This window comes from Mobula birostris, chromosome 6 (assembly GCF_030028105.1).
Source record: "Mobula birostris isolate sMobBir1 chromosome 6, sMobBir1.hap1, whole genome shotgun sequence".
Taxonomy (NCBI): Eukaryota; Metazoa; Chordata; class Chondrichthyes; order Myliobatiformes; family Myliobatidae; genus Mobula; species Mobula birostris.
This window is the reverse complement of record NC_092375.1, coordinates 137,393,566-137,420,244: the sequence shown is the minus strand read 5'-3', so window position 1 is coordinate 137,420,244 and position 26,679 is coordinate 137,393,566. Positions and strand designations below refer to the sequence as shown.

The following is a 26,679-nucleotide window of genomic DNA, read 5'->3' as shown; positions in this document are numbered from 1 at the left end:
GCAAAAAGCCAGTTTAGCAAGCAAATTGATTGATTAAAAAGTTTAATTTTTTTGGTACACAACTGAAGTTAACAGTTTTTTTTTAATAAGGGAAGGTTTCACCATCATTGACACATCAGCCCTGTGCAGCTTTTTCGAACCATGATCTGGAAACATGTATCCTTCACTGGCTGTAAACTTGAATGCCAACAAAAGAAAAGGACTTGCAGAGCTGAAGTGCCCAGAACAATTCCTCTTCTGTTGTGTGATGCAAAAATGCTTTAAGAATAAGTATTCACATGAATCAAGTACCTCATGAAGGCAAAAAGTAACTATCCAATGAACTAAGTATATTGCAAGTTGGACTGTGCTTTTAAATTTAACCAGTTTCCAAGTACACTCAAAAAAGGAACCAACTTCATTTGAACCACAACTTTAGGATTGTACAATTATAAAAGATGCACACATTTCCATTCACAAGGATACCATTAAATTCAAATACTGTTAGTTGGAACTGAACAAGCACTCAATTTTGATCTGGAAAAATACAATTGTGCAGCTAAAGGGAGATTACAATATACCTTGTCCTAGTTTTAAAACTTCCTCCTCCTGTAAATTCTTGGTAACTTTCATGGGGACTAACAGTTGTACTTTGAAATGGCCCTAGTCAGCAACATGCCACAATTAAATTTGAATTTCATTCACCAGACCTACAAGATGCTGTCACTTGGTCTTAAGTGCTAGGTCCTCCAAAGCTTAACTGCTGAAAGCTACATACAGCTTGTACCCCCAACCATGTTTTCTTTGTGCTCCCAAATGAACAGCAACAATCCAATTGGTCAAAAAGTAACTGCAACTGACTTTATAGCTAAATTTCAAGTCAGATGATGCCAGCAATAACTTTTATTATATAGAAAATGAAATTAAAACAAACCAGTGTGATCACTGTAAAGCCCTTAATTTACATCTAGATATTACAGTAGAAAATACAGGAGGTAGAATGCCAAATCAATTTCTGAACTCTGAAATTCAACTCTACAACCCCTGTTGTTTATTAAAAATACAGAACATGATTTCAATTGAGTCAGTTTCAGTCCTCTTCACTTTCAGACTCTGATTCTGTGGAAAGAATAAAGTTAAAATTAGGGCAGGGAAATGGTGAAAAATTACCTTTGAAAAATACTTCCAATTCCTGGAAAAAAAAAACAACCAAAGAATGGATAACTATGCCTCCCACTTTTAAAAAAAAAGCTTGTGGCTTTAACATATGGATGAATGCAAAGTGCTGAAGTTTGTTTATCATTGAATGCTGTAGTGAAGAATTAGAGCAGTTGCATCTCCCTCAACATCAAATTCAAGCATTCCAGGTCTTGTAGATTCTCCTTTTTTTCCCCCCCAAGTATTAATTTGCACTTTTTTTTTACAATTCAACATTTTTGAACCTAACAAACCCCCACCTTAATCAGAGCTTGATTATCAATTGTGCTTGTTCTAACTTGTTTTCAATGCTGGTAATCTAACCAGTGCCCTTAATCTAACAGCACTTTATTCTTACAATTGGTTGTGACAAATTTTTGGACATTACGCCTCCCCATTCTAATCCATCTAATCTAGTTTGCATCTTTAAGACACTACCCTTGTAAGAGCATTGTATGGTTTTCTTCCTCAAACTGGTCCTTCAAAAACAATTTAATAGGCACAAGTGATCATTTTTTTTTATATATAAAAACCAGTTAAGCAGATATTTAGTTTTTGGTGATGGCAGACATGCAGCTGATCCATCTGCTAAACACTGCTTTACATCAGCATCAAAACAAGGCAAAGTTTGTGACAGTTTCTGGTCTAACTGAGGTGCCTTTCCTGCCCATCCATTGGAATTCAGACCATCAAACCATAGTGCCATATTAAAAAGTAGCAAAATCCTGGGTTCAGGGCAGGTAGTTTAATATTAGGGAACAATTTTAAAGTTCACCCAATTATCCAATGCAATTTAATGCATATAGTACAATGCAAACAAAATCTTCTAATGCAAAGTAATAAACATCTTTGTCAAAGTCATGCCTTCTTTGGCTGGGCAAAGATTGTAAGCTGGGCAAAAGATTGCTGTTCATCTTGGAAGATGACAAATAGATCTCAATGGGTTAATGGGACTACCAATTTTCCATCTTGCCCAAAATCTAGCAAGTCATTGAAATGTTACACTGGACTGTGCTCAAGTCTCAAAGGGGAGCTTAAGAGCCATCTTAGTGAGACCAAATCAAATAGAAGAATGGGATTTTATTTTAAACTCCCAAAAAGGACCTACCCATAACTGAATTATAGATAGGAGTGCCTACATTTACAAAAGGACCTTCATACTACCTTCTTCAGCATTCTTGAGCCATTCAACGAATTTCTTCATCTGCTCTAGGAAAATGCTTCTCCCTTTTGCCATATTGGGCTCTCTGTACCACTTCAAAATTGCTTCCTCACTCAGGACATCAGCTACAAATGTGAACAAAAGGAACAAAATAAAAGCTCACAAAAACACATCTAAGCTGTGTGTAGTTCTGGTCACCATACCGTAAAGGATCTGGCTACGCGCAAAGGATACAATAAAGATTGACACGAATGTTGCCAGGACTGAAGTAAAGTGGAGAGACTGAATAGACATGGATTGTTTCCCCGTACTGAAAGAGGCTACAGGAATAGATTAAAAATGTAAAAGTCATGAGGGACAGAGTAGATAAGACTTCTTGCCATGGTAGAGGGAAAAATATTTAGAAGGGAAAGGTTTAAAGCAGGAGGGAAAAGTTTCATGGGTACTAGGCAAATTTCTCTGTTCCACTACCGCCTCCAAAGGATGATGGTTAAGGATTGAACTGCCACAGGAAGTGCCAAGACACCTGGGATCAAGCATGTACGAGTTGGACCAAAAGGTCTTGTTTCCATGCTGTTGAATGGTACACCATGAAATTTTAAAAGTGAAACCAAAATACTGATTACTTGGTTTTAAAATTTATTATTTAAAATCAAACAGCCATGTTATATCCAGCGATGTTATTTTCAGAAGCTGCACCAAAGTATCTCAAAGCCAAATCACTGTTCACCTCAAAAAGTGAGGGACCGCAGAGAACAAAAGAGGACTAGTCTGGCAAATCAGAGAATAGAAATAAAATAGATTTTTCCTGGATTAATGCATTATTAGTGGAAGAACTACAGGCATTGATGTTTGGGCAACAGCAATTCAACCGATATTAGTGATTTGGCTGGCAAGGTCAAATCCCAAATTTGATTCTGCTAATAATAAACTGGGTGGAATTGGGATTATGGAGGAAGAAGTTTCAGAAATAAAGACAAAAATCAAGGCAGACTGGATACAGCACGATTAAAAAAAAGTCAGTTACTACGGCGCACAAACCTGAAAAGTGATCAGAGATTGGTTATTACTGATTTTCAAAATAACAGACATCTGCAGTCACTGAACATCAACAAACCAAATGATACAGGCAACTATAATCATAATTTTTTTTTTTAAAAAAGAGGATTTATTTACAAAAGTTTAGCACTAACAAGAGGAGAACCTTCACTTGGTAGCTGGTAAATCTTTGGAATTCTGCACTGGAAGGTCATCTATGGAGGCTCAGTCAAATTCAATAAAGATAGATTTTGGTATATTAAGGGATATTCAGTGACTATGGGGGTAGTCAAGAAAGGTACTGCGTAGATCAACAACAATTTTGAATGATGGTGTAGGATCAAATATTCTATTAGGCTAGCCATAAGACAGAATTTACCTTTGTAAAAAAGCACCACAATTTTTTGAAAGGCCTTCATGAACTGAATGTTGTCATAACAATATTCCTGAATCTTCAGCAGCAACGTCAGCTCTGATTGACCTTGGGTGGTAAAGGCAGCAAGGAGAGGGCTGTATTGCTGAAAACGGAAAAATAATGGAAAATATAATCACAAGAAACATTAAAACATACAGAAAACAATTTTTATTCAAAGTACAGATCTGGAAATAGCGCTACTCTTCAATATTGTGTCTAAAAAGGAGCATGGGTAACAAGAGTAGGACACAGAGCAAGGGATTTTAGAGCAGGGACAAATGTGTAATTTGAACCTTGGTATAAAAACACATCTAACTCAGTAGCCATATTTCAGCACTCAGATGAGCATGTGAAAGTACCAAATATTTTAGTTGAGTACCTGCTCCACCCCCCCAGTGTTTCAGGGGGGGTACCAGAGGTGAATAAAGAACAAATCACTCAATAAATTCAAAAGGAAAGAGAAGTGTCAAAGAGTATGAGTTCAGAAACATGGTCTTGAAATATACAATGCCTTGAAAAAGTATTCAGCTCCCACAATTATTTTCACATTTTACTTTCATTTGCTACTTGGGAAATTTATTGAAGTTGGTCAAGTCACAATGGGAATGCTACTAAATACAGACAAATCCTGTATAAAAATGTGCTAGTCCCTGCTGGAAAGCTTAAACTGGTGAGGAAGTTGGTTCTTCATGGTGAGGAAGTTGGTTCTTCAGCAAGACAACAACTGAAAGCACACTGCCAGAGTAAGCATTGACTGGCTTCAAATGAAAATTGGTGTCCTTGAGTGATCTAGTCAGAGCCCTGATCTTAACCCAAATGAACATCTGGCAAGACCTCAAGATTGCCATCCTCTGCCACTCCCCAACCAACTTGGCACAGCTTGAGTAATTTTTCCAAGGAGGAACGGGCAAATCTTGCACCATCATGTTGTGTAAAACTAACCGACCTATACAAAAAGACTACTAGCTGTGACAGCTGAAAGGGGTGGTTCAAGTACTGAGCAAAGGGTGATGAATACTTTTAAATCGCTGACATGTTTTGGAATTTTTCTGTTTTTGGGCTTCTGTGGGAAAAAAAGCATGTGATTCAAAAATGAAAGTTCTCAGTTAAACTGATCAAAATCCATGGTTGTAATCTTCAATAACGTGACCAAATGGTTGGAGACTGAATACTTTTTCAAGGCACTATACAATCAGCCAATATTTTATTGAAAGCAGCCTTGAAGAGCTGAATGGCCTGTTATGTTTGGTGTAAATAATTTGCAGTTTGTAAACTAGAAGTTCTTAAAGCACGATCAGGATCAAGCAGAAAAATTAAGGTTAACTATGTACAGGGTGATCTATTATAATGTTATTTCCATATTGAGACCAATTTCAATTTGGAATAGAAAATGCTTTTGCATTATTATGTGGGTTATAGTGACTATAGATTTATTGCAAAATCTATGCTTTAAAAGCAATTACAGCTCATTCTTCTCCAACATGACATTCTCCCAGGTTTCTAAAGTAATCACATCTAGAAGATGATATTACCCCCACACCACATAAAGAACAGCAAATTGATACCAAGTCAGAAGGTCAGTCTTGATCTTACAAAATACAAAAGCCTGCAGAGGTGTCAAACAGCTTACTTCAAGTTCTATTTCTTCAAATCTGATGAATAAACTAACAAATCTGTGGAGAATGGGCCATTCTCTTCTGCAGTCTTCCTTTCACCACAGCAAAACTTTACATAAAGTTATAAAAAAAAAACTGACCAAGTTCTCAGCTTCAAACGCCCCCTTGGAACCACACATACACTAAAATATGGAATAACTGCACAATGAATTTCCCAACTTGGGACTTTCCATTAATTACAAATGAGAAAAATCATTTGTTTGAAAGCAAATGGAATTTACCTTTAAGTGCTTAATGGCTTGTTCTGTTAGCAGTTCCTCCTTCTTGTTCCATTCCACAGCACCCATTACACAGTTCCAAACAATACTGATCATAGTCTGTTCAGAGATGCTATTTTTCTTCATCTCCTCTTTGGCATATGTGATAATCTTAATTAAATGGATGAATAATATTAATTTTATTCATATCCTTCAAACATTAGTTTTACATCAGATTTTTCCATACAACATGAATGGTCTCATTTTACATTTCTGGTACATTGAATAGCTGACAGAGCAAGCATTATTACTCAATTTCTACTCATTTGAATGGCTTGCAGATTATTTGAGCCAATTTGAATTGACCTCATTGGCGCATGTCAAGCTAAGAACAGAACTGCCCTAAATGTGCAAGGTGAGCGGGGAGGAGGGAGGGGGGGGGAGGTGAGGGTGGAGGGTGGAGGGGGAAAAATAGTATTCATAAAAAGACTGATACAGACTCCACATCAGAAACACCTGTTTCACTATCATATCTATCACTCAAGGATTTGAAAGCAATTAATCTAAACATTTTATACACAAGTTAACATTTTAAAAAATGATTGTATATTATCCGCTTTCAGAAATACAGCTAGATTAAAGCATCTTCTAATGCACACATCTTATGGAAACATTAAAGCCTTCAGGTACTGTTTTTAATTACCCAAGACAACTAATTATTTTACAGCAACACACACACACACCCACACAAAATGCTGATGGAACGCATGAAGGGTCTCAGCCCGAAACATCGACTGTGCTTCTTCCTATCGATGCTGTCTGGCCTGTTGTGTTCCACCAGCGTTTTGTGCATGTTGCTTGAATTTCCAGCATCTGCAGATTTCCTTGTGTTTGCGTAATTATTTTTACAGATAAGTCCATCAGTTTAGATACTCGTGTTTTGTGTTTTTTCCTCAAGTATCAAAATTAGCAAACTGAAAACAGAAAAGTTATAATAGAAATTGTGCAAAGATTTATTTAAGCATTCGTAACAGCCTTTTTAGGTTTAGCAATACCTCTTTGAGGGGATCACCACGAGCCATTTGATCTTGGAGCTCCTTCTGTAGCTCCTTCCGTGCACCAAGAGATTGCTGGTTGCGGACAAAATCAGCAAGTTCCTTTAAACCAGCATCAGTGAAATATTTAACAAAGTGATCATAACTTTGTTTGTTAGCTGGAAATAACTCCTGCAAAAAAATATTTTAAAACTATATTAACTATCTCATAATATTCTTTGGCTAGAACACAAAGCTGACAAAGTGATGCATTTTTAAATGAATCCCTGTATATTGATACAACTGTACCATATAGTCAATCCCCAGGAAGTGAGATTTGAAAAGATCCTAAAGTGTCTGTAAAGGAAGAGGTACAATATAGCAAAAGACCACAACTATGGCAGACAAAGCAATTCACAAAAGCAGATCCATAGAATTAAATAGCACAGAAGTAGGCTCTTCAGCACAGGTTCTCCATAGTGACCAGTTTGAACTACATTCAGCTGGAGTCCCTCCAATCCATGTTTCTGTCTGAATGCCTTTTAAACAGTGTAATTGTACAGAAGTGCAGCTACTGAAATCTCAAGTTGCATGTATGAAATGAAAGGGTTTTTAAAAAATCAAGGGAAATATCTTCATGCAAACAGATCTACATTCACTCCTTTTATTAGATGCACCTGTACCAGTTTGTTAATGCAAATATCAAGTCAGCCAATCATGTGGTAGTAACTCAATGCATGAAAGCATGCAGACATGGTCAAGAGGTTCAGTTGTTCAGATTAAACACCATGGAATGATTGTCGGTGCCAGACAGTGTAGCATGGGTGGTTCAAGCTGACAGAAAGGAAACAGTAGCTATATCAGTGGCTTTCAGATGAGCATCTTTAAATGAACACATCAAATCTTGAAATGAGTGGGCCACAGCAGCAGAAGACCACAAGTACACACTCATGTAGCCATTTTATGAGGTAAAGCAACAGACAAAGCATTGCTGATGATTCACCTGCAATGCAAACTTAACATGGAAGATTAAGCTAAATTTGGAGAGCACAATTAAAATATCAGCCACCTAACTTATAATATGTACACGCTTGCTGGCATTTCTTTCATATTGCACTTTTACAATCAAATTTTAGCTTGGGCATTTTGAACACCAAGCTAATAAGAATACTGAATTGTTGACAGCAAGGTTGGAACTACATGACTAAATCAAAGCAATAAATACTGCCAGGCATACTGAGTATTTCAAGTTGTTTTAGTAATTTACACTTGAAATGGGGGAATAACTTCCAGGGGAAAAAAAAGTTTAAAATAACTGAGAAAACAAAGGATTCAAATTGTTCCTTAAATACTCACCAGTAATCTGTTGTCCATGCTGACCTTTCGAAGGCTCCCAGCAACAGCATTGATGTCTTTTTCAGATATCCAGGATTTGAATAGTTTTACAGCAAATGCTGCTGAAACACCTGGAATGAGAACAGAAAATAAAATGGGCAAATAGAAGTTAAAATGTTAAACACATTGTTTTACTCTATTTAACCGTGATATTGGCATGTACTCTAATTGGTCAGGCAGCATCTATGGAAATGAACAGATGTTTCAGGCAGAGACCCTTCACCAGGACTGAGAAGGGGAAGACACCAGAATAAAAAGATGGAGAGACGTTAAGCCAAGTGGGTGGGAAAGGGGAAGGGGCCCAGGAGGAACTAACAGGCAGGTGAGAAGTAAAAGGTCAGAGTGAGGAATATTGAGGGGGTGGCGAGGGAGAGGGGGCTTGTTTTCCAGAAGAAATAAATACTCATGCCATCAGGTTGGAAGATACCCTGACAGAATAAAAGGTGTTGCCCCTCCATCTCAAGGTGGCCTCATCTTGACACAAGGGGATGCCCTGGACCGACCCGTTGGAACGGGAACCAAAATTAAAATGTTTGGCCACCGAAAGTCCAGCTTACAGCAGATGGTGCAGAGGTGCTTGATGAAGCAGTCCCTCAGTTTACTACGGATCTTACCTATGTAGAGGATGCCGTACTGGGAACACCGGACACAGACAATCCCAGCAGATTCACAGGTGAAGTGTTGCCTCACCTGGGAGGACTGTTTGGGACCCTGCATGGAAGTGAAGGAGGATTTAAGGGCATCTGCTGACTCTCTCGTATTTATGATATACTCCAGTTATTTGAACCAAAAATCTACTAATGATGGTCTCAAGACCTGCTGCAAAAGGAGGATTGGGTACGGGGCTAGTAACACTGTCCTGTAAAAACCAAGTGCTACAAAACTTCAAAGATTTAATTCCCATGAGAGGAAGGATACACCAAGACGGGCTACACCTGGGGACAACTTAAAAGACTGGCTTAGGACAGAGGGCTCTGGTGAGTTGCTGTCAGCAGCCTATGCCACAGTAGGGATGTTAAGTACAAACATACTTACACCAAACAAGCACTGCTTAAAACTATGGAATTTTCTCAAATTGGAATATCTTGCAATACAGGATCTCTTCAGGTTACAAACTGCCTACTTATGTGCGTGTTTGGGAGACCAGGATGATGAATTTGCCTGTGGGCATCTTCTATCAGGTGAAACTGTATTCACAGCAATATTGAATTAAACACCCTTGTTGACCACAGTACTCTTGACCGGCCTAAATTTTTTCCAACTTAAGTTGTTTGGGTTACAAACTGTTCTTGGGAGCAGAAGTCTGTTGAAACCTGGGGAACATGTACAATTCCAATATTCCAGCAGCTACCAAGAGTCGCTGTCACTTGTGTCTATGTTACAATTTATTGACCCAAAATAAATCAATGCAATTAAAAGCAGAATACTCTGGAGCTCTAATTAAAAATTTAAATCAACCCAGTACCATTTATCAAAAAAAAAATACAAGGCTTTTCACAGTACTATGAAAGTGAACCAAAGAAAAATTAGAAAGATGAATGAGGGCACTTTAGCTCAATTTGTTGCAACAAGGCCTTCAATTCCATTGTTAAGCAGCTTTAATATTTGAGCTACATTCGAAATCTAACAGCTTAAGAGGCTGCAACTGAGCTACTATCATCTGAAGCTCTGGGATTACCTCAAACTTCAGCCCTAGATGCTACTGAAAAGTGGCTTTTAGTATTAACAACTTTGTAAAATACATTCAAGTGTAGATACAAATGACTGGTTACCTCACAGAAAAATTCATAACATAACTCATTAAAATTTACCTTCCTTAACCAAGTTCTCATTAAAGAGACTGCTCAAAATAGAGGATGATAATGTTCCATTGCCTAGCAAAATCCCAGTCAGCATTGCTAACTTAGTTCGTTCAGATTCTGTGAATCCCTTCAGGAATAGCAGCAACTGAAACAAACCACAGATGTTAATTACTTTTGTTTGCAATCATAGCAGGAAATGCCCAATACAGAAAACAGAAGTAGAATTACAAATTCACATTTGACACATTAGATTTTCACAAAGTTTGAGTAGGTTCAGTTCTTAGGGGTTACTTATTTTGCCTGCAGGACACAATTTTGTGCTAAACTGCCTTTAGCAGCTCAGAAACAGATTTTAACCGATTTCCAATTTCAGCGCCAAAAAAAACAGCTTTACTCATGTGAGCCACTAGTGAAGTAGACATTGTGATAAACCCATTCAAGTTTGTGGCTTCATTTCAAAGCAAACAATTCAATTCAATCTGAAGATACCTTATCAATAACAACAATCAGTTTAAAAGTGATGCAGATTCATTTGCAAGATGTGCAGTACAGGGAAAATCATTGCATTGGGGATGGAGGTAGAGGTGGGGGTGGAAGTGGAAGGAAAAATCCAGGCAGGAAAATGAAGCTAGTGAAATCAGCGGCCATGTTCTTGAATGGTAGAGCAGGCTATGGGGCAATCATGATTCATTCTTGCTGTGAAACTGAACCATATATTACCAAGAGCAAAAAAGCCTTCAGGCAGCCAAAAAAGTCAGACCTTCTTTATCTCATCTTCAAATCCTCTCTCCAGGTATTTGTAACGCCTGATCAATTTATTGAACACCTGTGAAGCAAAGAGAAATGACCAGAAATCAGGAAATGTTGGAAACTTAACCTGTTGCACAAAATTTTAGGAAGTCGATCAAGATGTGACTGATCATTGAGCAATGACCAATAGGCAACAATTTACAGAGAAACAAAACACTAGACTTTTTCCAGCCAAACAGTCCTTACTTAGTAAGCAACTAATATTTAATCATGTGAGCATTAATGGAATATTCATTCAGAAGCTCAACCAATTAAAAAGTACTAAAAGCACTGAAGGAGGAACTCGGGTCAGGCAGCATCGAAGGAGGGAAGTGGACAGGTGATATTGTTTCAGATCAAGATCCTTCATCTTAAATAGGCTGTCTGAATATGAATATGCAGTCTACTTCTTCCCTTGCCTGCTTTTTTTCCCCTCCCCCACCCCAACATTGCTTGTTCCCAGTTTCCCTACTAAACTTCAGTTGCAGCCAATTAAGAGCATTTTTACCCTTGGAAAATGTGCAAAATTAGACAATTTTTATTCAGCAATTCAACATCAACAAATGCACAAAATACCACAAGATTGTTTATGACACAATTACATTGACAGTGTAATTGACAAATAGAGCAATGAAGCACCTTAAAATCACTACAAATAGTTACTAACAGCCATCCAAAACCTGGAAGGTGGTTACAAAAGATTTTGTAAAACAGTAAGAGCTAGAAGGAAGCAACACTAATTTCAGTATAGAGTTTAGTAGAGACTACAGGAAGTAGCAAAGGGGTATGGAAGAGAAGGAAAAAGACAGGTAATAGGCAGACTGAGGATTCATATTCACAGCATACTTAAGGCTCAGAAGTCTTACATCCACATTCAGCAAGTGCTTAAAATCTAAACCAAAAGCCAAAAATGTCTTAGAAGTTAATTGATAAAGCCAAATTTTCAGGTGTTGACTGATCAGAGTATTTCCAGAACATATTTTACTTTCATCTTGTTTTTATAGACCCATTATTATGTTACCATCCCCTTTCCAACTGTTCAACTACACTCAAACTAGACCACAACTGTTACTGTGAATTTTTAAATTAGTAGTTTACAACTACTTACACCTAGCAAATTAAAATAATCTGCAATGGGCAACTGGAGCAAAAGAACTTGCAAGAAAGCTTATCAAATGCCATACCAAAAAAAGTTTCAAATAGTCATTTTACTACTTCTTAGCAGAAAGTTAAATCCAATGCAAACATCTTTCCCTCCACTTCATAACAGTAATTTACCTGAGCATATGCACGTATTGTCTCCAGGTTTTCTTGAGCAGCAAACACACAGACATCTGTACGGGTCACGTTATCAGCAAGGGTACCACCTGGAGCTACAAAAAAATTCAAAAGCTAAAGCAGATTCTAATACAAAATAACTGGTCTCTCCAAATTTTATTTTACTGTCCAGGCAACAAACTGAAGAACTCACAAAAAAATGAAAAACATAAGATACAGAACAATAATTTCAGCTGTTGATCCTAGAACCAAAGGAACTTGAAAAAGACAGGGATCAAGTCCCAGTAACCCACAAGCCATTCGTCTCAAAGAGTCTTTAAACAATGCAAGTGCACAGCACATTTAATTAGAAGGTGCATGCTTAGGTGGTGCAGGGGCACAAAAGGAACAAACCAGTCTTGCCATCTCCCTACAACAAAACCTCACTCTAATCCAGGTATCCCCAGGATCCTTGCAAGCAAAAGCTAGAGCAGCTATAATTGATTTAACTTGGGTGACAAGGCCAACTCTCAACAGCAAGATGGTGAAAATAGAACTGGAGTTGCAAAGTTTGAGATTACAAAATGATCAGAGATTAGGAAGACTGTGGAAAAGGACAGAAATTTGAACCATTTAAAAATATTCGATAGGGCATACTCTTTTCCCATCCCCATCATTTGCACTATTGAAATTAACTTTCCTAGGGAAAACATTCATAAATTGTTTCTTATAGCTCACTTACTGTTCGTAATATCTGCCAAGTTCATCTTCATTATTTCAAATCAAAGGATATAACCAAAATTAATAGACTTATACTAGCATTGTTCCAATTAGTGCATGCCAGAACATATTAAGATTAAAATTTTCCCCACCCAAAGTATCAATAAATTCAGAGAGTCATTCTTCATTTCAAATGCCAGGAGATAAATTAAGTTAGCCATAAGTGAAACCTTACCCAGCATCCCACCGGCCACCAAGATATCAAATAGGGTCTCGGCATAGCGACGATAGTCAAGCTTTGCTCCAGAAGCATCAAGAAATTTTGTTACAGCTTCCAAGTCACTGCCATTTTCATTCAAACCTTGGATAATAGAATCTTGGAACTGAGTAGGCTCAAACTTCTCTTTTTCATCTGCATATCAAGAGGTTCATTGTCAGCATGGTAGGTATTTAGCAAACAAATGCCTATAGCTTACAAATAAACCCTACTACTTAATCTTTAGATATACAACATTATAAATGTTAACTAATCAGCAAGAATGACAAGATGCTGTTGTGATCTTGATTAGTATAGCAAGCACCTCATTCAAATATTGCTGACTTGTGACAGTGGAACAGATCAGTGCCATACCAGGTAAATGCCATTTTGAGTTCCTGATACAAGGATATCAGTCAATTCAAAGGAGATTGGGGTTAGACCCAACTGAAATATGATTTTACATAAAATTCTCCATAAATTGAATTTTTCGATGCAGGAAAGTAAAAAATGCAAACCAATATTCATCACCAGATACAGTACATGTTCCACCACTCAAGACAGTGTTAGGGAGAACACAATATTCAATCAAATTACAGAGCACTACAATACAAGTAGTTACAATTGATACTATTTAATAACTTGGACAATCCTATTCCGATAGCTTCCAGTTCCCAATCCTACTTGATTTCTGTGAAACTGTTTCATGGGTGAATCATTCGGTGGGATTATTAACAAAATTAATGCAATGGATTGACAAAAAGTCCCTTTTTAATGTATTAAGGAACAGAATGAAGGTAGTCGTATACACTTGTAATATAGTATGAAATATAGCACTGTAGTTTTGAGTTAAATCTAAACCCTACTGCTGTTCACATCCCAACTTGCCTAAATTTCTCCTCAGTTAATCGTGTACTCTGACCTGCACCAACTTAGAGGGAGGGGAAAATTATGGAGGGCTCTCAATAGAACCCTTGAATTACCCTAAGACTACTGGTTTAAAACTAATTTTCTCCAAATACAAACTAAGAAAACCACAACATGCAAGATATTCCCCAAACGTTTTTCCCTATTTTGCAATGTTTAATATCCCTTACAGAAGGAAGGAAAACATGATTAAGCATGCACACTTACACAAAAAAAAGTACAGGTCAATTTGTATGCAGTTAAACTAGCGGAAATAGGCTTTTCAACTCAAAGTCAAAGCATTATTTACACTAGGTGCATTTTTAATTCTGTTAGCATACACTATCCTTTTCAAAGGCCAATTAGCCTATCAATCCAAAGTCTTTCAATAATCAAAGCAAACTAAACCACCCAGAGTCCTGTATGATGACGGAAGAGTAGAGAAACTCAACATAAGACTTAACCGAAGTCTGTGAAGCCAAGAGGGCAGTTTTAATGATTGCACCAGTGTGTCATTGTAAAAACAGTGTACATTTAGCTTCTGAAACATACCTCTTTTCCTAGTTTTAAAACGCTGGCCAGTTAGCGTTGGCTTCTGCTGCTTTGGATTATTCATAAAAGACACCCTGTCATGAGAGAAAAAAGTTTATACATTTATCATGTCTCAACCAGTGTAGATACTTTGATCAATTTGCACATTTTAAAATGATTCTAAAATGTAGGAAACAAACATGCTGGAACTTAATCTAAAGAAATTAATTACATTCAAATCAAAAGGCATCCACCACAATACAAATTTAAGATTAACAAATTAATTGTAATTTTCAAACTAGAAGAATGTACTTTTGCTCTAAGTTTTTGATTCATAGGACTAGAAGTACTTACAGCCTCACACACTGCTGCAATTAACAAGCCATTCTATTGCAATGATCTCCAGTTCAACTTCAAATCCATCACTTACACAAACTGAGTTCATTCTAGCACAGTAGCTCAACTTGTATCAAATCCCACACTCACTACCTGATATTCTTACACTGGCTCCCAATGCAGTAACTCCTGGAATTTAAAAATTGTAGAACATTATTGCTCATGAGCCACAAACTTCTGAAATTCTACCCTCTTACATATTTGAGATCTGAACTATTAGCAGCAATATTTTCAGCAACCTGTGCTCCAAAGACTGGAATTCTTCCTTAAAAACTTACACATGACAAAGGCTTTGCAGAAACAGCAAAAATATTTCCACATTTCTCAAGTGTTTGGGAATGTGGTTTGTACACAAACATTTGCCCCATAGTTTAGAAGCTGTATGTAAAATTCAGTTAAAATTAAAGTGGAGTTCAGTCCAGAAAAATGTGAAGTGATACGCTTTGGAAGGTCAGTGACTGGATTTTTAAACAGTGTGGGGTCCAATCCGCAGTCCTTCAAAGCTGCCATGCAAAGCTGATAGTGGCTAAGCAGGCATATAGTGTTAGCCTTCATTAGTTAGGGAATTTGCTTCAAGAGGTTCAAACTAACATTGCAGCTCTGTAAAACTCTGGTTAATTTATGCTTTGAATGTTGAGGGAAGGGTTGGACTGGTCATGGAGTAGTTTTATATAGGTCAGCACAACGTCACAAGCCAAAGGCCCCATACTGTGCTCTACTGTTCCACATTCTAGAGTGGGCAGAATGTTGACAATGCCCAATGTATTAAGCATTTGTAATGCTGCAGCACTGTAGTACTGCATTTTTTTCATGAAAACATGCTCTGAATACCAGGTCATCCAGCTACTTTTATGGCAATTTTATTACATTCACCACTAATTTAGTGAAAAATGAAAATCACCAATTTCAAAATACACAGAATCCAAAAACTGTAATATTGGCAGCTCTGGAGGCAAATATATGAACGTATATCAGTATTAACACAATAATGTAATACACACAGAATGCTGCAGGAACTCAAGTCAAACAGCATCAATGGAAAAGAGTCGACATTTTGGGCTAAGACCTCAGCACTAACAATTGATTGCAATGAAAATTGCTGTAAAGATACCAATGGAGATGGGAAAAAGAGAATGTTATAAAACTGTCCATCAGCAAAAGCTGAATTAGCCACTGGGAAACTGCATAATGGCAAGACAACACAAAAATCTACAAGTTATGCAGGAAGGCTGGGGGCAGGGGGGAAAGGGGAGAAGAGACACCATGGGGGCAAGCTTCCACTATTCACTAAATGCTGCCAATGGCATACATCTCAAATAGCCTCCAACAACCAAATTCAGCTCCTAGCCTTCACGTATGGCTTAGCTATTAAGCCCACCAGGAACAGTTTCTACTAACAGAAAGGGCAAAAGCAGGTTACTAGCACCTTAAAACCAGTCACCCTGGGCAGATGGATTCATCAGCTATGGTTAGCAGCTCATCTAGAAGGAAACCAATATCAAACCTGCACTACCTTGCTGTTATACCCACTCTTAGGAGGGCTTCAGGAGTAAACCAGAGGAAAAATTCAGAGCTGGAGTCCCCAGGACAGTCCTGGGTAAAGTTCAACACTGACTGGCCAGTCTGGCGATCATACTAATGCCAAACCACAAAAGTCTGCCATTCCTTTAGATTCACCAGCTCTGTGGAGTAGGGCTGCTACACAGGCAACAGCTTGCTCTCCACATTGAGTACTAGCTGTTAAGCCAGGAGAGTGCAATGTCTGTGGTCAACCCTGACCAGAGGGACTCCTCCATCAGCTTTGTCAATCACAAACAGCAATTCATTCAGTGAACTGAAGACCATCTGGTTTGCTTTGCTATTATATTAGCAAGAGGCCACTCAGCCCTTCACATCCATTTTAAAAGAGCCAAACTGACTGAAATACCAATTCTGCATTCCTATATAGGTGGTGGTAGTATTTTCAGGATGGTACCAGAGAACAATGCGACTAACAATGACATCCTGCAGACAGTTCATGAAACTTTACATTTCTATCACAAACAAGAGAAAATCTACAGATGCTGCAAACCCAAGCAACACACACACACAAAATGTGGAGGAGCTCAGCAGGCCAAGCAGCATCTATGGAAAAAAGTACAGTCAGCGTTTTGGGCCAAAGTCCTGCCGAAAGTTGAATGTACTCCCTGCCCCCCCCCCACCCACCAAAAGATGCTGCCTGGCCTGCTGAGTTCCTCCAGCATTTTGTGTTGCTTACATTTCTATCAAACATGATTCTACTACTAAGCTGCATGCTGTTTGATGATTGTTTTTGGACCAATTGAGTGATCGGGCACTTTGTCTCCGAGGGAGTTCGAAGAGGCTTGGAGCAGTGTGTGCAACCTCGAGGCCTGGCAGCCTGGAGACCATGATGAACACTGATTTTCTCTGATTGAGGTGTTGAGCAAAGTCGAATTTGATGAGAATGAGAGCGGAGGAGAGACAGGTGTCCAGTGTCATCTCCCTGCGCTTAACTCGTCTTCCTCTCCTGCTCGCTAGCAGCTGTCAAAAAAGTGCAGCGTCTTAGGATCCACATCGCAAGGATTAATCAGAGGGGCTATGGACCTGCTTTGGGATTGATGTTGCATGCTCTCCTAGATTCTAGTTCTTTGCCATCTTTGAGTGGAGGTGATCAATGCGGTGGGACACTTCAGTGAAGAATGCTTTGCCTTGCTGCTTGCAGTGGGCTCGCAGCACAATGCTTAACTGAACATTACTGGACTCCTGGTTAGATGCTCTATATTCTGTGCATTTTATTCTTTTTCATGCACTGGATGTTTGCTGTTTTCTTGAACTGGTTCCATGGTGTTTCTTTGTTTCATGGCTGCTTGCGGGAGAATGAATCTCAGTTGTATTCTGTATACATACTTTGATAACCAATGTACCTTGAATTTGTGTAACTCAGCAATCTTCCAGCACATCAGGAGTCTAAAAACACAAAAGACTCCTCTTCAGTGACAGGTGAAGTGACAAAAGATCATTTCTGTCCTAAAGGGAGATACTTTAGTCTTTGTACAAACAAGGCCTGATTGTCAATTTTTTTCTACACCTCTCTACATGAACCCATGAAGACCCTTCAGGAGATGTTATAGACCAAGTCTCCGCTCCTTTATGTATCGCTAAGAAATACAAGAGCAACCTGTCTAATCTTTCCTGATTAAATAATGTGCTCAAACCATATTCATCCAGGAAATCTTCTAAATCACTTTCCATACAATGACATCCATCCTTAAAAGTTCTGTACACCGTAATCCAGAAGTGATCATAATGCTTTACAACTGAAGCCTTGTTTCCCTACTTGCACATACCTTTTGTAATAAGTTTGTGCTTTAATTACCTCCTTTACTTATGCAGGAGCCTTCTGAGGATACACGAAGATGCCAGAACACCTCACTCTTTTCCTTTTAATTACTTTAAACCTACATAGTCTAAGTACAGTAGATTCCAGTTAATTGGGGCCGCCCTCTATTTGGGATAACTCAGAACAAAAACTACATTTACAAAATAGCTGGGATTCCCTTCATTTATTTGGGACACTATGCCACTGAATTGGGGCAGGGGACTTGAACAGGTTCTAACTAATATCAGTCGCATGCACTTGGGTTGCTGTTAGACACTAGACTGTGCTTCGAACTACCAGTTTTTAAAATAGCATCAGTTGCATGTGCTTTTGTTGAGAAAACAGTGATACCACTGATAGCTGACAAGAAATAAGCAGCAAGGCCATTTGGAACAGTTTTGCTCACCATGATTTCAAGCATTCAGGCCTGGAGATGCCAGAACATCAGGAATGAAAAAGACTTGGAGGATACAATCATCTAAAGCATTGTATGAAGGCAGTCCCTTATCTGCACCAGGTGTCTGAACTGATTTAGTTCATTTGCAGTCAATCATAAGAGCACAGCAGATGAACTCCTCTGTCAATGACTACCATGAACTCATACAGTTATAGTACTGTAGAAGTGTTGGTAGTGTTAACATGTTCTGCATCTCATTTAAATACACAATTTTACTCAGTTACACTGTAGTTTGACTTTTTAATACTTTAACAATTTCCATGAAACTTCAGTTAATTGGGACAGCCACTTAATGGGGCCAAAAAGTACTGGCCCTGGCCCTGATGTGTCCCAATTAACCAGAATCTACTGTATGTTATGAACAATGGGAAGTGAACAAACTTCCCTTTGGGCAAACCACTATGCAGGAAAGCAAACCTTTAACCTGTTCCACTAAATCTATGGTTGCTGGAAACCAGTTGTACTCCTTGCCTACTGAAAACCTACCACACCCCACCAGACATGACAAAGTTGATGCAGATGCAACTAAATCAGTGTCAAATAACCACTGCCCTAATGCTTAATGATGAAATAGGTGAGCATAGTCAAGACCATCATCAAACAGGTGAAGACACTCCACAAGCAACTCTTGCATGTTGTTGTGGGGCCAAGATTTCCATATACACTTAATTTACCTTGATATGTACAATTCCAATGAAGTTCCTGATTTCAAGCTTCAGATTTTACGAAACAGATTTTGCAGATGCTGGAAATCCATACTAACACAGAAAATACCAAAGGAACTCTGCAGGTCAGGCAGCATCCATGGAAAGTTGGAAACTAATAAACATTTCACATGACGGGTCGAGATGCTTTGAGACAGATTTTAATTACACCTCCTCCCCCCAAATGTGTTCTGATATCATAGATGTGCTGCCACAAGTCATTTAACTTCTGGCAAAAATCAAACTGAGTATTCAGAAGTTTCAAGTGACAACACCAAGACCTTCAATTGCATCATTAATGGTTGAAAGGTCATTTAATTGCCATATTCAATGTACTAGTTCTGTCAGCATAAATGGTTAGTAGTGCTAGCAATATAGGGCAAGAACAGCTTAAACAGTCACAGGCAATTCTTGACCCAGAATCCTCTAAACTATATCAGATGCAATTGATTTTTGTTAATGCTTGAGGCCATTTCTCATCAGAAACAGAAATTGGAAGTCCAAGTATGAACTCTTGAAAAGCCATCTCACATAGGAAGTGACAATTCCAGACCAAACTTGAATCACAGAAAAGATGCCCAACTGCTGTGATAAGTCTTGAATGCTATCACCTTCTCCAAAGTAAAACCAATTAACATGTGAAAACAAGGTTTTGCTCCCAGATGCTTTTTATGCTCGCTTTGACTGACAGATCATGGAGTCATCTTCACAAACTCCCACAGCCCTCAACAACTAATCACAGGAAAACCAACGAGCACAAAAACAATGAGTGCTGCAACAAGAAAGCAGCATCCATCAATGACCCTGATCACCCATGCCATGCTCTCTCACTGCTGCCACCTGGGAAGTAGTACAGAAGCCTCAAGTCCGACATCAGCAGGTTCAAGAACAATTATTACCCTTCAACCAGAGTAGGAAACTTCACTGATTCCACAACCTACAGATTCACTCTACAACTCATGCTCAATTTTATTTACAATTATTCTTGTTGTCTCTTTTGTATTTGCAGTTTGTCTTTTACACATTGGCTTTGCCCAACTTCAATGATTCTAAAAATGCAAACACGAGGAATTCTATCGTTTCTTTGCATCTCCTGTAATAATGACCCTCAGGGTAGTATATGGTGACATATACACACCCATGTTAGGATGCTGTTAGTTGACCATAGCTTGGCATTTAACACCATCATTCCTACACTCCTAATCAAAAAGCTACAGAACCTGGGCCTCTGTACCTCCCTCTGCAACTGGATCCTCTACTTCCAAACCAGAAGAACACAATCTGTGCAGATTGGAAATAACATTTCCATATTGCTGATAATTAACACTGGCACACCACAGGGATATGTTTAACCCACTGCTCTCACTCATGACTGTGGCTGTGCACAACTCAAATGCCATCTATAAATTTGATGATGGCAGAATTTCAGATGGCGACAAAAGGGTGTACAAGAGGAAGATGTACCAGCTAGACAAGTGGTGTTGCAGCAATAACCTTGCATTCAATGTCAGCAAGACAAGGAGCTGATTGTGGACTTCAGAAAGGGCAAAACAGGAGAACACACACCAAACCTCAGGGGGAAACTATCAGAAGTGGAGAGAGCGAACAATTTCAAGTTCCTGGGTGTCAATATCCCTGAAGACCCAACCTGGATGCAACATATTGATGCAGCTATAAAGGCAAAACAGCAGCTATATTTCATTAGTTTGAGATAAACCAAACTTCTACAAATGTACAGTGGAGAGCATTCTGACTAGCTGCATCACCATCTGGTATGTGAGGGGGCTACTTCACAAGATTGAAGCAAGCTCCAGAGAGCTGTCAGCTCCATCATGGGCACTAGCTTCTATAGTATCCAAGACATCTTCAAGGGCAGTATACACCATTACGGATCCCAGCACCCAGGACATAACCATCAGGAAGGAGGTACAGAAGCCTGAAGGCACATACTCAGTAAATCAATGTTCACGCCATCAGGTTGGAGGAATACAAGGTGTTGTTCCTCCAACCTGAGTGTGGCTTCATCTCGACAGTAGAGGCGGCCATGGATTGACATTATCAGAATGGGAATGGGACGTGGAATTAAAATGTGTGGCCACTAGGAGATACTGCTTCCTCTGGCGGACAGAGCGTAGGTGTTCAGCAAAGCAGTCTCCCAATTTGTATCAGGTCTCACCAATATATAGAAGGCCACACCGAGAGCACCAAACACAGTACGTCACTCCAGCAGACTCACAGGTGAAGTGTCACAGTGTCACAGGTGAACTGTCTGGGGCCCTGAATGGTGGTGAGGGAGTAAGTGTAAGGGCAGGTGTAGCCCTTGTTCCGCTTACAAGGATAAGTGCCAGGAGGGAGATCCTCCGCTTACAAGGGTAAGTGCCATCTTTCCCTCCCCCCCCTTCTGCTTTCTGCAGGGATCGCTCCCTACGCGACTCCCTTGTTCATTAGACCCCCCCCCCATCCCTTCCCACCGATCTCCACAGGTGAGGCGACACTTCCTTGCCTGTTCTCCATCTTCTGGTGCTCCTTTCCCGCGTTCTTTCTTCCTAGGCCTTCCGTCCTATGATAATCCCCCTTCTCCAGCCTTGTATCCATTTTGCCAATCAACTTTCCAGCTCTTAGCTTCATCCCTCCCCTCCTATCTTCTCCTATCATTGCAGGTCACCCCCTCCCCCTTTCAAATCTCTTCCTATCCCTTTTTTCCGTTAGTCCTGATGAAGTGTCTCCACCCGAAATGTCGACTGTACTTCTTCCTATAGATGCTGCCCTGGCCTGCTGCGTTCCACCAGCATTGTGTGAATTAGAGATGTACTAGCCACATTGTACTTTGTGGTAAAAAACCATTATGCCACTGATGCAGATGCACTTCCCATATATCCAAGCTTCCAAACAAAAGCAACACTTGCAAAGAATATATACTGTTGAAAACAAAATGCAGAAATGTAGACAAGCAAGACTGTTATTTTCGGTTTATTGTCACACATCCCTATATTCACAAAGATAATGAAAACCAAAATGCTAAATAATAATTGGCCATAATGGTCTAGTTAATCCTAAATTCTAGCTCCCCTATTTCTCAAATAAACCTTTGTGATTTAAGCTTACAACTGTGATTTAAAGATATGACAGCTACGTACGTTGACCACTGAATTACTTCTCCGAGCCTAATTAGTAGAAAAAAATTAAGTTAAATGAAGTACAATGGCAAGAATAAATGTGCATTTCTAATTAAAGATCATTAACCCAAAATACAAATAGTTTCTCCCTGAATGACACCCAATAGCATTTCTAATTTTATTTCATATTACTAGCATCTTTGATACTTTCCTTCAAAAAAATAAGGCCTGCTTCCTTTGCCCCTAAAGTTGCAAATCCAGAATTAGTAAACACTACACAAAATCTTGATCTTTATTTGAATGTACATAGAATGTACAATAAAGGAGTTGACAAGACATCAACACATACATGATCTAATAGTATTGTTAGGTGCATAGCCAGCAATCATTTCAGGTTACACAGTGTCTTTGAAAGGGCCAAAAGGGGAACATGGCAGGTGGCAGTGTTAAGGAAGATCTCTGTGTCATGATATGGAGGCAGTGGATACAAATGTAGAATCAATTTGGGTTGAAATTATGAACAGAAAAAGCAGCAATGGGAGTAGCCAAGACCCCAAAATGGGTCCACGCAATAAGGCACAGCATGAACAGGGACACATCTTTGAAGGGAACCGCAATTGAGAATTTAATCTACATATCGATTGGATGAACCTAAAAGGCAGCAGTATCATCAGAAGAATTTGTGAAGTATTTCAAGGATCGCTTCCTTTTACAGCAAGTATGCCATGGAACCTAACTAGAAACAGTCCATTTTAGTTTTGGACACCACTAATGGATTAACCAAGAGATCTAGTAGTTAAAAAAAATACTACAATCACAATGCTACAGAATTCCAGATACAGTTTCAGGATGAGCATCACATAATCAAAACTATCAACCTTGATGTGAATAAAGGCAATTATAATTGCACAAAGCTGGACTTTGCTTATTACCCAATCCACCTTGGATGAGGGATTGGTAAGTAGGTGAACAGAGGCACATACTCAAATAGCCAAACAATTGCACTAATCAAGAATGTTTGCTAATTAGAAAGACTGCCATTCTCTCAGAATCAATCTTTGGTTAGCAAAGAAGATCAAGCAAAAGTTAAATTGAAAACTAGGCTATACAGTACAAAGTGACAAGGGTTCATAATAGGCAAGAGGGCGATGGAGTTTTTATGATCCAGAAGTAACAGACTGAAATTGATTGAAATTAAGTGTAATACTCAAATAACAAGTTTTAAAAATGGATATACAAGTAGGAAGGTGGCAAAGATAAGCATAAAAAGAGAATGAAGTTACTGAATAAACACCAGAAACCAAAGAAATGGTAGATATGCTAAAATTATCTTTTTTACATCAGTCTTTGCTTTGGAGGATCATGCAAATATTCCCAAACAGATAAGCCATTTTAAATAAGAGGAACTTGCAAAAAAATTCAATCACAAGGATACAGTATTAAACAAACTCAAGACAAAGGCAGAAAAATCAGCAGGATCCAATAGCCCACATCCAGGATTTAAAGATAGATTTAAAAACCTGGCTCCAAGTCTTGGAAGCAAGTGGGTATCTTACAATTCACCATCTGCCACCCTTTTGTTCTCAATCCTATCTTTTCAGACTCCACATTGTCTCAACAATGAACGTCATATTCCAGCAACAAACATGGATGTTACACTTTGAATTTCCATCTATGCCATTAGAATGGACTGTAAATACAATCACTATTGGGATTACTATAGCCAAGAGTCTACATGACTGTGGCAGTGAGCCTACATAAACATTTCAAATCTTAACTTTTTTTTGCAGCTGGTAGTCCAAAATATGGAACGAGGTATGAAGTGCAAATAAATGTGGGAAGTTTAATACAGTTCAAAACAATAATATTTAGTTTTCTACAATGAAGTTTACTGTCAGTTAGCAAAAGCTCAAAATAAAGGCTCATGCTAAAATGAAGTTTGTACATTGCCTTTCTGCCCAACTAATCACTAGAGCAGGGAACAGCTTTATTTGAAAATCTTATACACTTACTACAAAATTCAAAATAAATCATTATCTTTGGAACACCTTTAGCAAAAGACCCTTAAACTACCAGCCTACCATTTTTTTTTTAAAAAATTATTTCTTTCAGGAGGCATATATGGATTTTAGGACTGATTTAAACTAATTCAATTTATAACAGTCATGAGATGAATAATTTGTTTCTCTGAATTACATCCATGCCAACATTTTTTGTTTCTGTGGGATAAAAGATCCTCCATTAAACAAAATCTTGAATCAATAAAAATGTGCTCCAAGTATGACAGCTAAAGAATTGTCAACAAGTGGAGTATGGCCTAATAATATTAATAGAAGTAACTTCCAACTTAACAGTCCTAGACCAGCTACTCCCCCAATAATTTTTTTTCTAGAAAACAAATTGGCGGATGATAAAAATATTGTCCACTGGCCAAAACCATAGGCGAGATTCCAGCATCTGCATTGCATGTGTTTCTAGAGGAATGAGCGATCTAGTAACGAGGAGTGCGCTTCAAGATTTTACAGCGTGGCCTCCAATTTACTCTCCGAGTTGTACCTCACACCCCGTCACGTTAATTTCTTATTTTGTCAGTCACAGATAGACCGGGGACACGACGCTACCTGATTATATCCTGTCCCTTTAGACAGTAAATTCGGCCGCCGAAAGCCAATTGCAGTAATGGCGGAGACACGTGCATAAAGAAATTGAGCCGAGAACCAAACAGAGTGAATACCCGTCGGGGAGGGTGGGGAGAGGAAGGAAGGAAATCGGACAGTAACAGCCCATCGTTCTCCTACAAGACTCGGCGAGGTGACTCTCAAACGAAGGCCCGCAGAGAAGTAGGACTGCGAGCGGGCCGGCCTGGAAGGAAGCGACCACGCCGAGGACCACCACAGACGATTTAATTAACCCCTCTCCCTCCCACTTCTCCGAGGCGCTGATCGGGCCTGTGCTCTCTCACAACCGGCTGTAACAGGAACAAACAGCTCTCCTTTCAAAGCCGCCGGGGAATCAAACCAGCGCCGCCTCGCCCTTTCCAACAGGGCTTCGCCCTCCCACCACGAGTACGACCACCGCGCCGTCGGCCACCGCGCTACGGTAAATTAGCATCGATACCCCCCCCCCACCCGTCTATTTATCATACAACTTCTAAAGACGAAAGGAAAGAGGCCGGACACAAAGCACTCACCGAGATAAATACAACTGTACAAGTCAGTGACACGCAGGACTAGACTATCATACAAATGGTGACCTACAGTGAGAGCCCGGAAGCTGTGCGCATGCGCGGTCTTTGTACGGCCGGGACGATTCCACTCATCGCCCAGCACAGGGGACACCGCTGACGTCAGTGGGTCAGAGACCGGATTACCGCCCGCTGAGGTGAGGGAGAAAGCCAGGGGTCATTCAGAACATTGCAAACTGCTGCAGTGTTATGGGACCACGCCTGCTTATTTTGCCTAACCGTTTCATTTTACAGAAGATGAATATTTTCGCGATATAGTCGCCGTGAATCGAGACTTTTTTGTTAACCCTGTGCTTTTCATTTCCACCCTATAAAGCACAAGCATATAGTGTCGCCCTGAAGGCTGATGTCATTTCACGCAACCTAACTGTTGACGTAAAAACGCGTAATGGGCGTGGTGAGGGAAATACTACGCTGGCTGCGCACGTCAGCGCACGTGACGGGGGGGTTCCTCTGCCGGCCGAGTGGAACGCTTCCGCTGTGGTAACCCTTCCGTCTCTCAGTCTCGTCTCCTATGTGATAAACTCAAACGATTCAACAAACGTTGGGAAGCTTGAGCACCACACACATAATGCTGGAGGAGCTCAGTCAGGCAGTATCTATAAAGGAGAATAAACAGTCGACGTTTCGGGCCGAGACTCTTCATTAAAACTGGAAAGGAAGGGGACAGGACAGGAGCCAGAATCATAAGGTGGGATTTGGAGAAGGAGTACGAGTTGGCAGATGGTAGGTGAAATCAGGTGAGGGGAAAGGTGTGTGGGTGGACGAGGGAGTGAATTAAGAAGCTGGAAGGTGAAGATGAAGAGCTGAAGAAAGAGAAGAGGTGGTGGACTATGGAAGAAAGGGAAGGAGGAGGGACACCAGAGGGAGCTGAATGGCACTGAGGAGAGAGTGGGTGAGAGGAGAACCAGAACAGAGAATGGAAAAGAGGAGGGGAAAATTGATGTTCATGTGATTAGGTTGAAAGTTACCCTCACAGAGTAAGAGGTTTTACTCTTCCAACCTGAGTTCGGCATCAACGTGGCAGTA

At 39.5% G+C, this 26,679-nt stretch overlaps 1 protein-coding gene across 1 annotated transcript; it reads right to left on the bottom strand.

Annotated features, from left to right (window-relative positions):
• Positions 1 to 25: 25 nt before the first annotated feature.
• LOC140199405 (eIF5-mimic protein 2) lies at positions 26 to 25,696 on the bottom strand. The gene is made up of 12 exons (XM_072261446.1): positions 25,597 to 25,696; positions 14,376 to 14,449; positions 12,897 to 13,073; positions 11,963 to 12,057; positions 10,656 to 10,721; positions 9,905 to 10,040; positions 8,055 to 8,164; positions 6,720 to 6,890; positions 5,689 to 5,835; positions 3,756 to 3,894; positions 2,341 to 2,463; positions 26 to 1,098 (listed from the first exon to the last, which is right to left on the bottom strand). The coding sequence occupies exons 2-12, from the start codon at positions 14,437 to 14,439 to the stop codon at positions 1,070 to 1,072; spliced, it is 1,257 nt and encodes a 418-aa protein (XP_072117547.1). The 5' UTR covers positions 14,440 to 14,449; positions 25,597 to 25,696; the 3' UTR covers positions 26 to 1,069.
• Between the last annotated feature and the right edge of the window lie 983 nt (positions 25,697 to 26,679).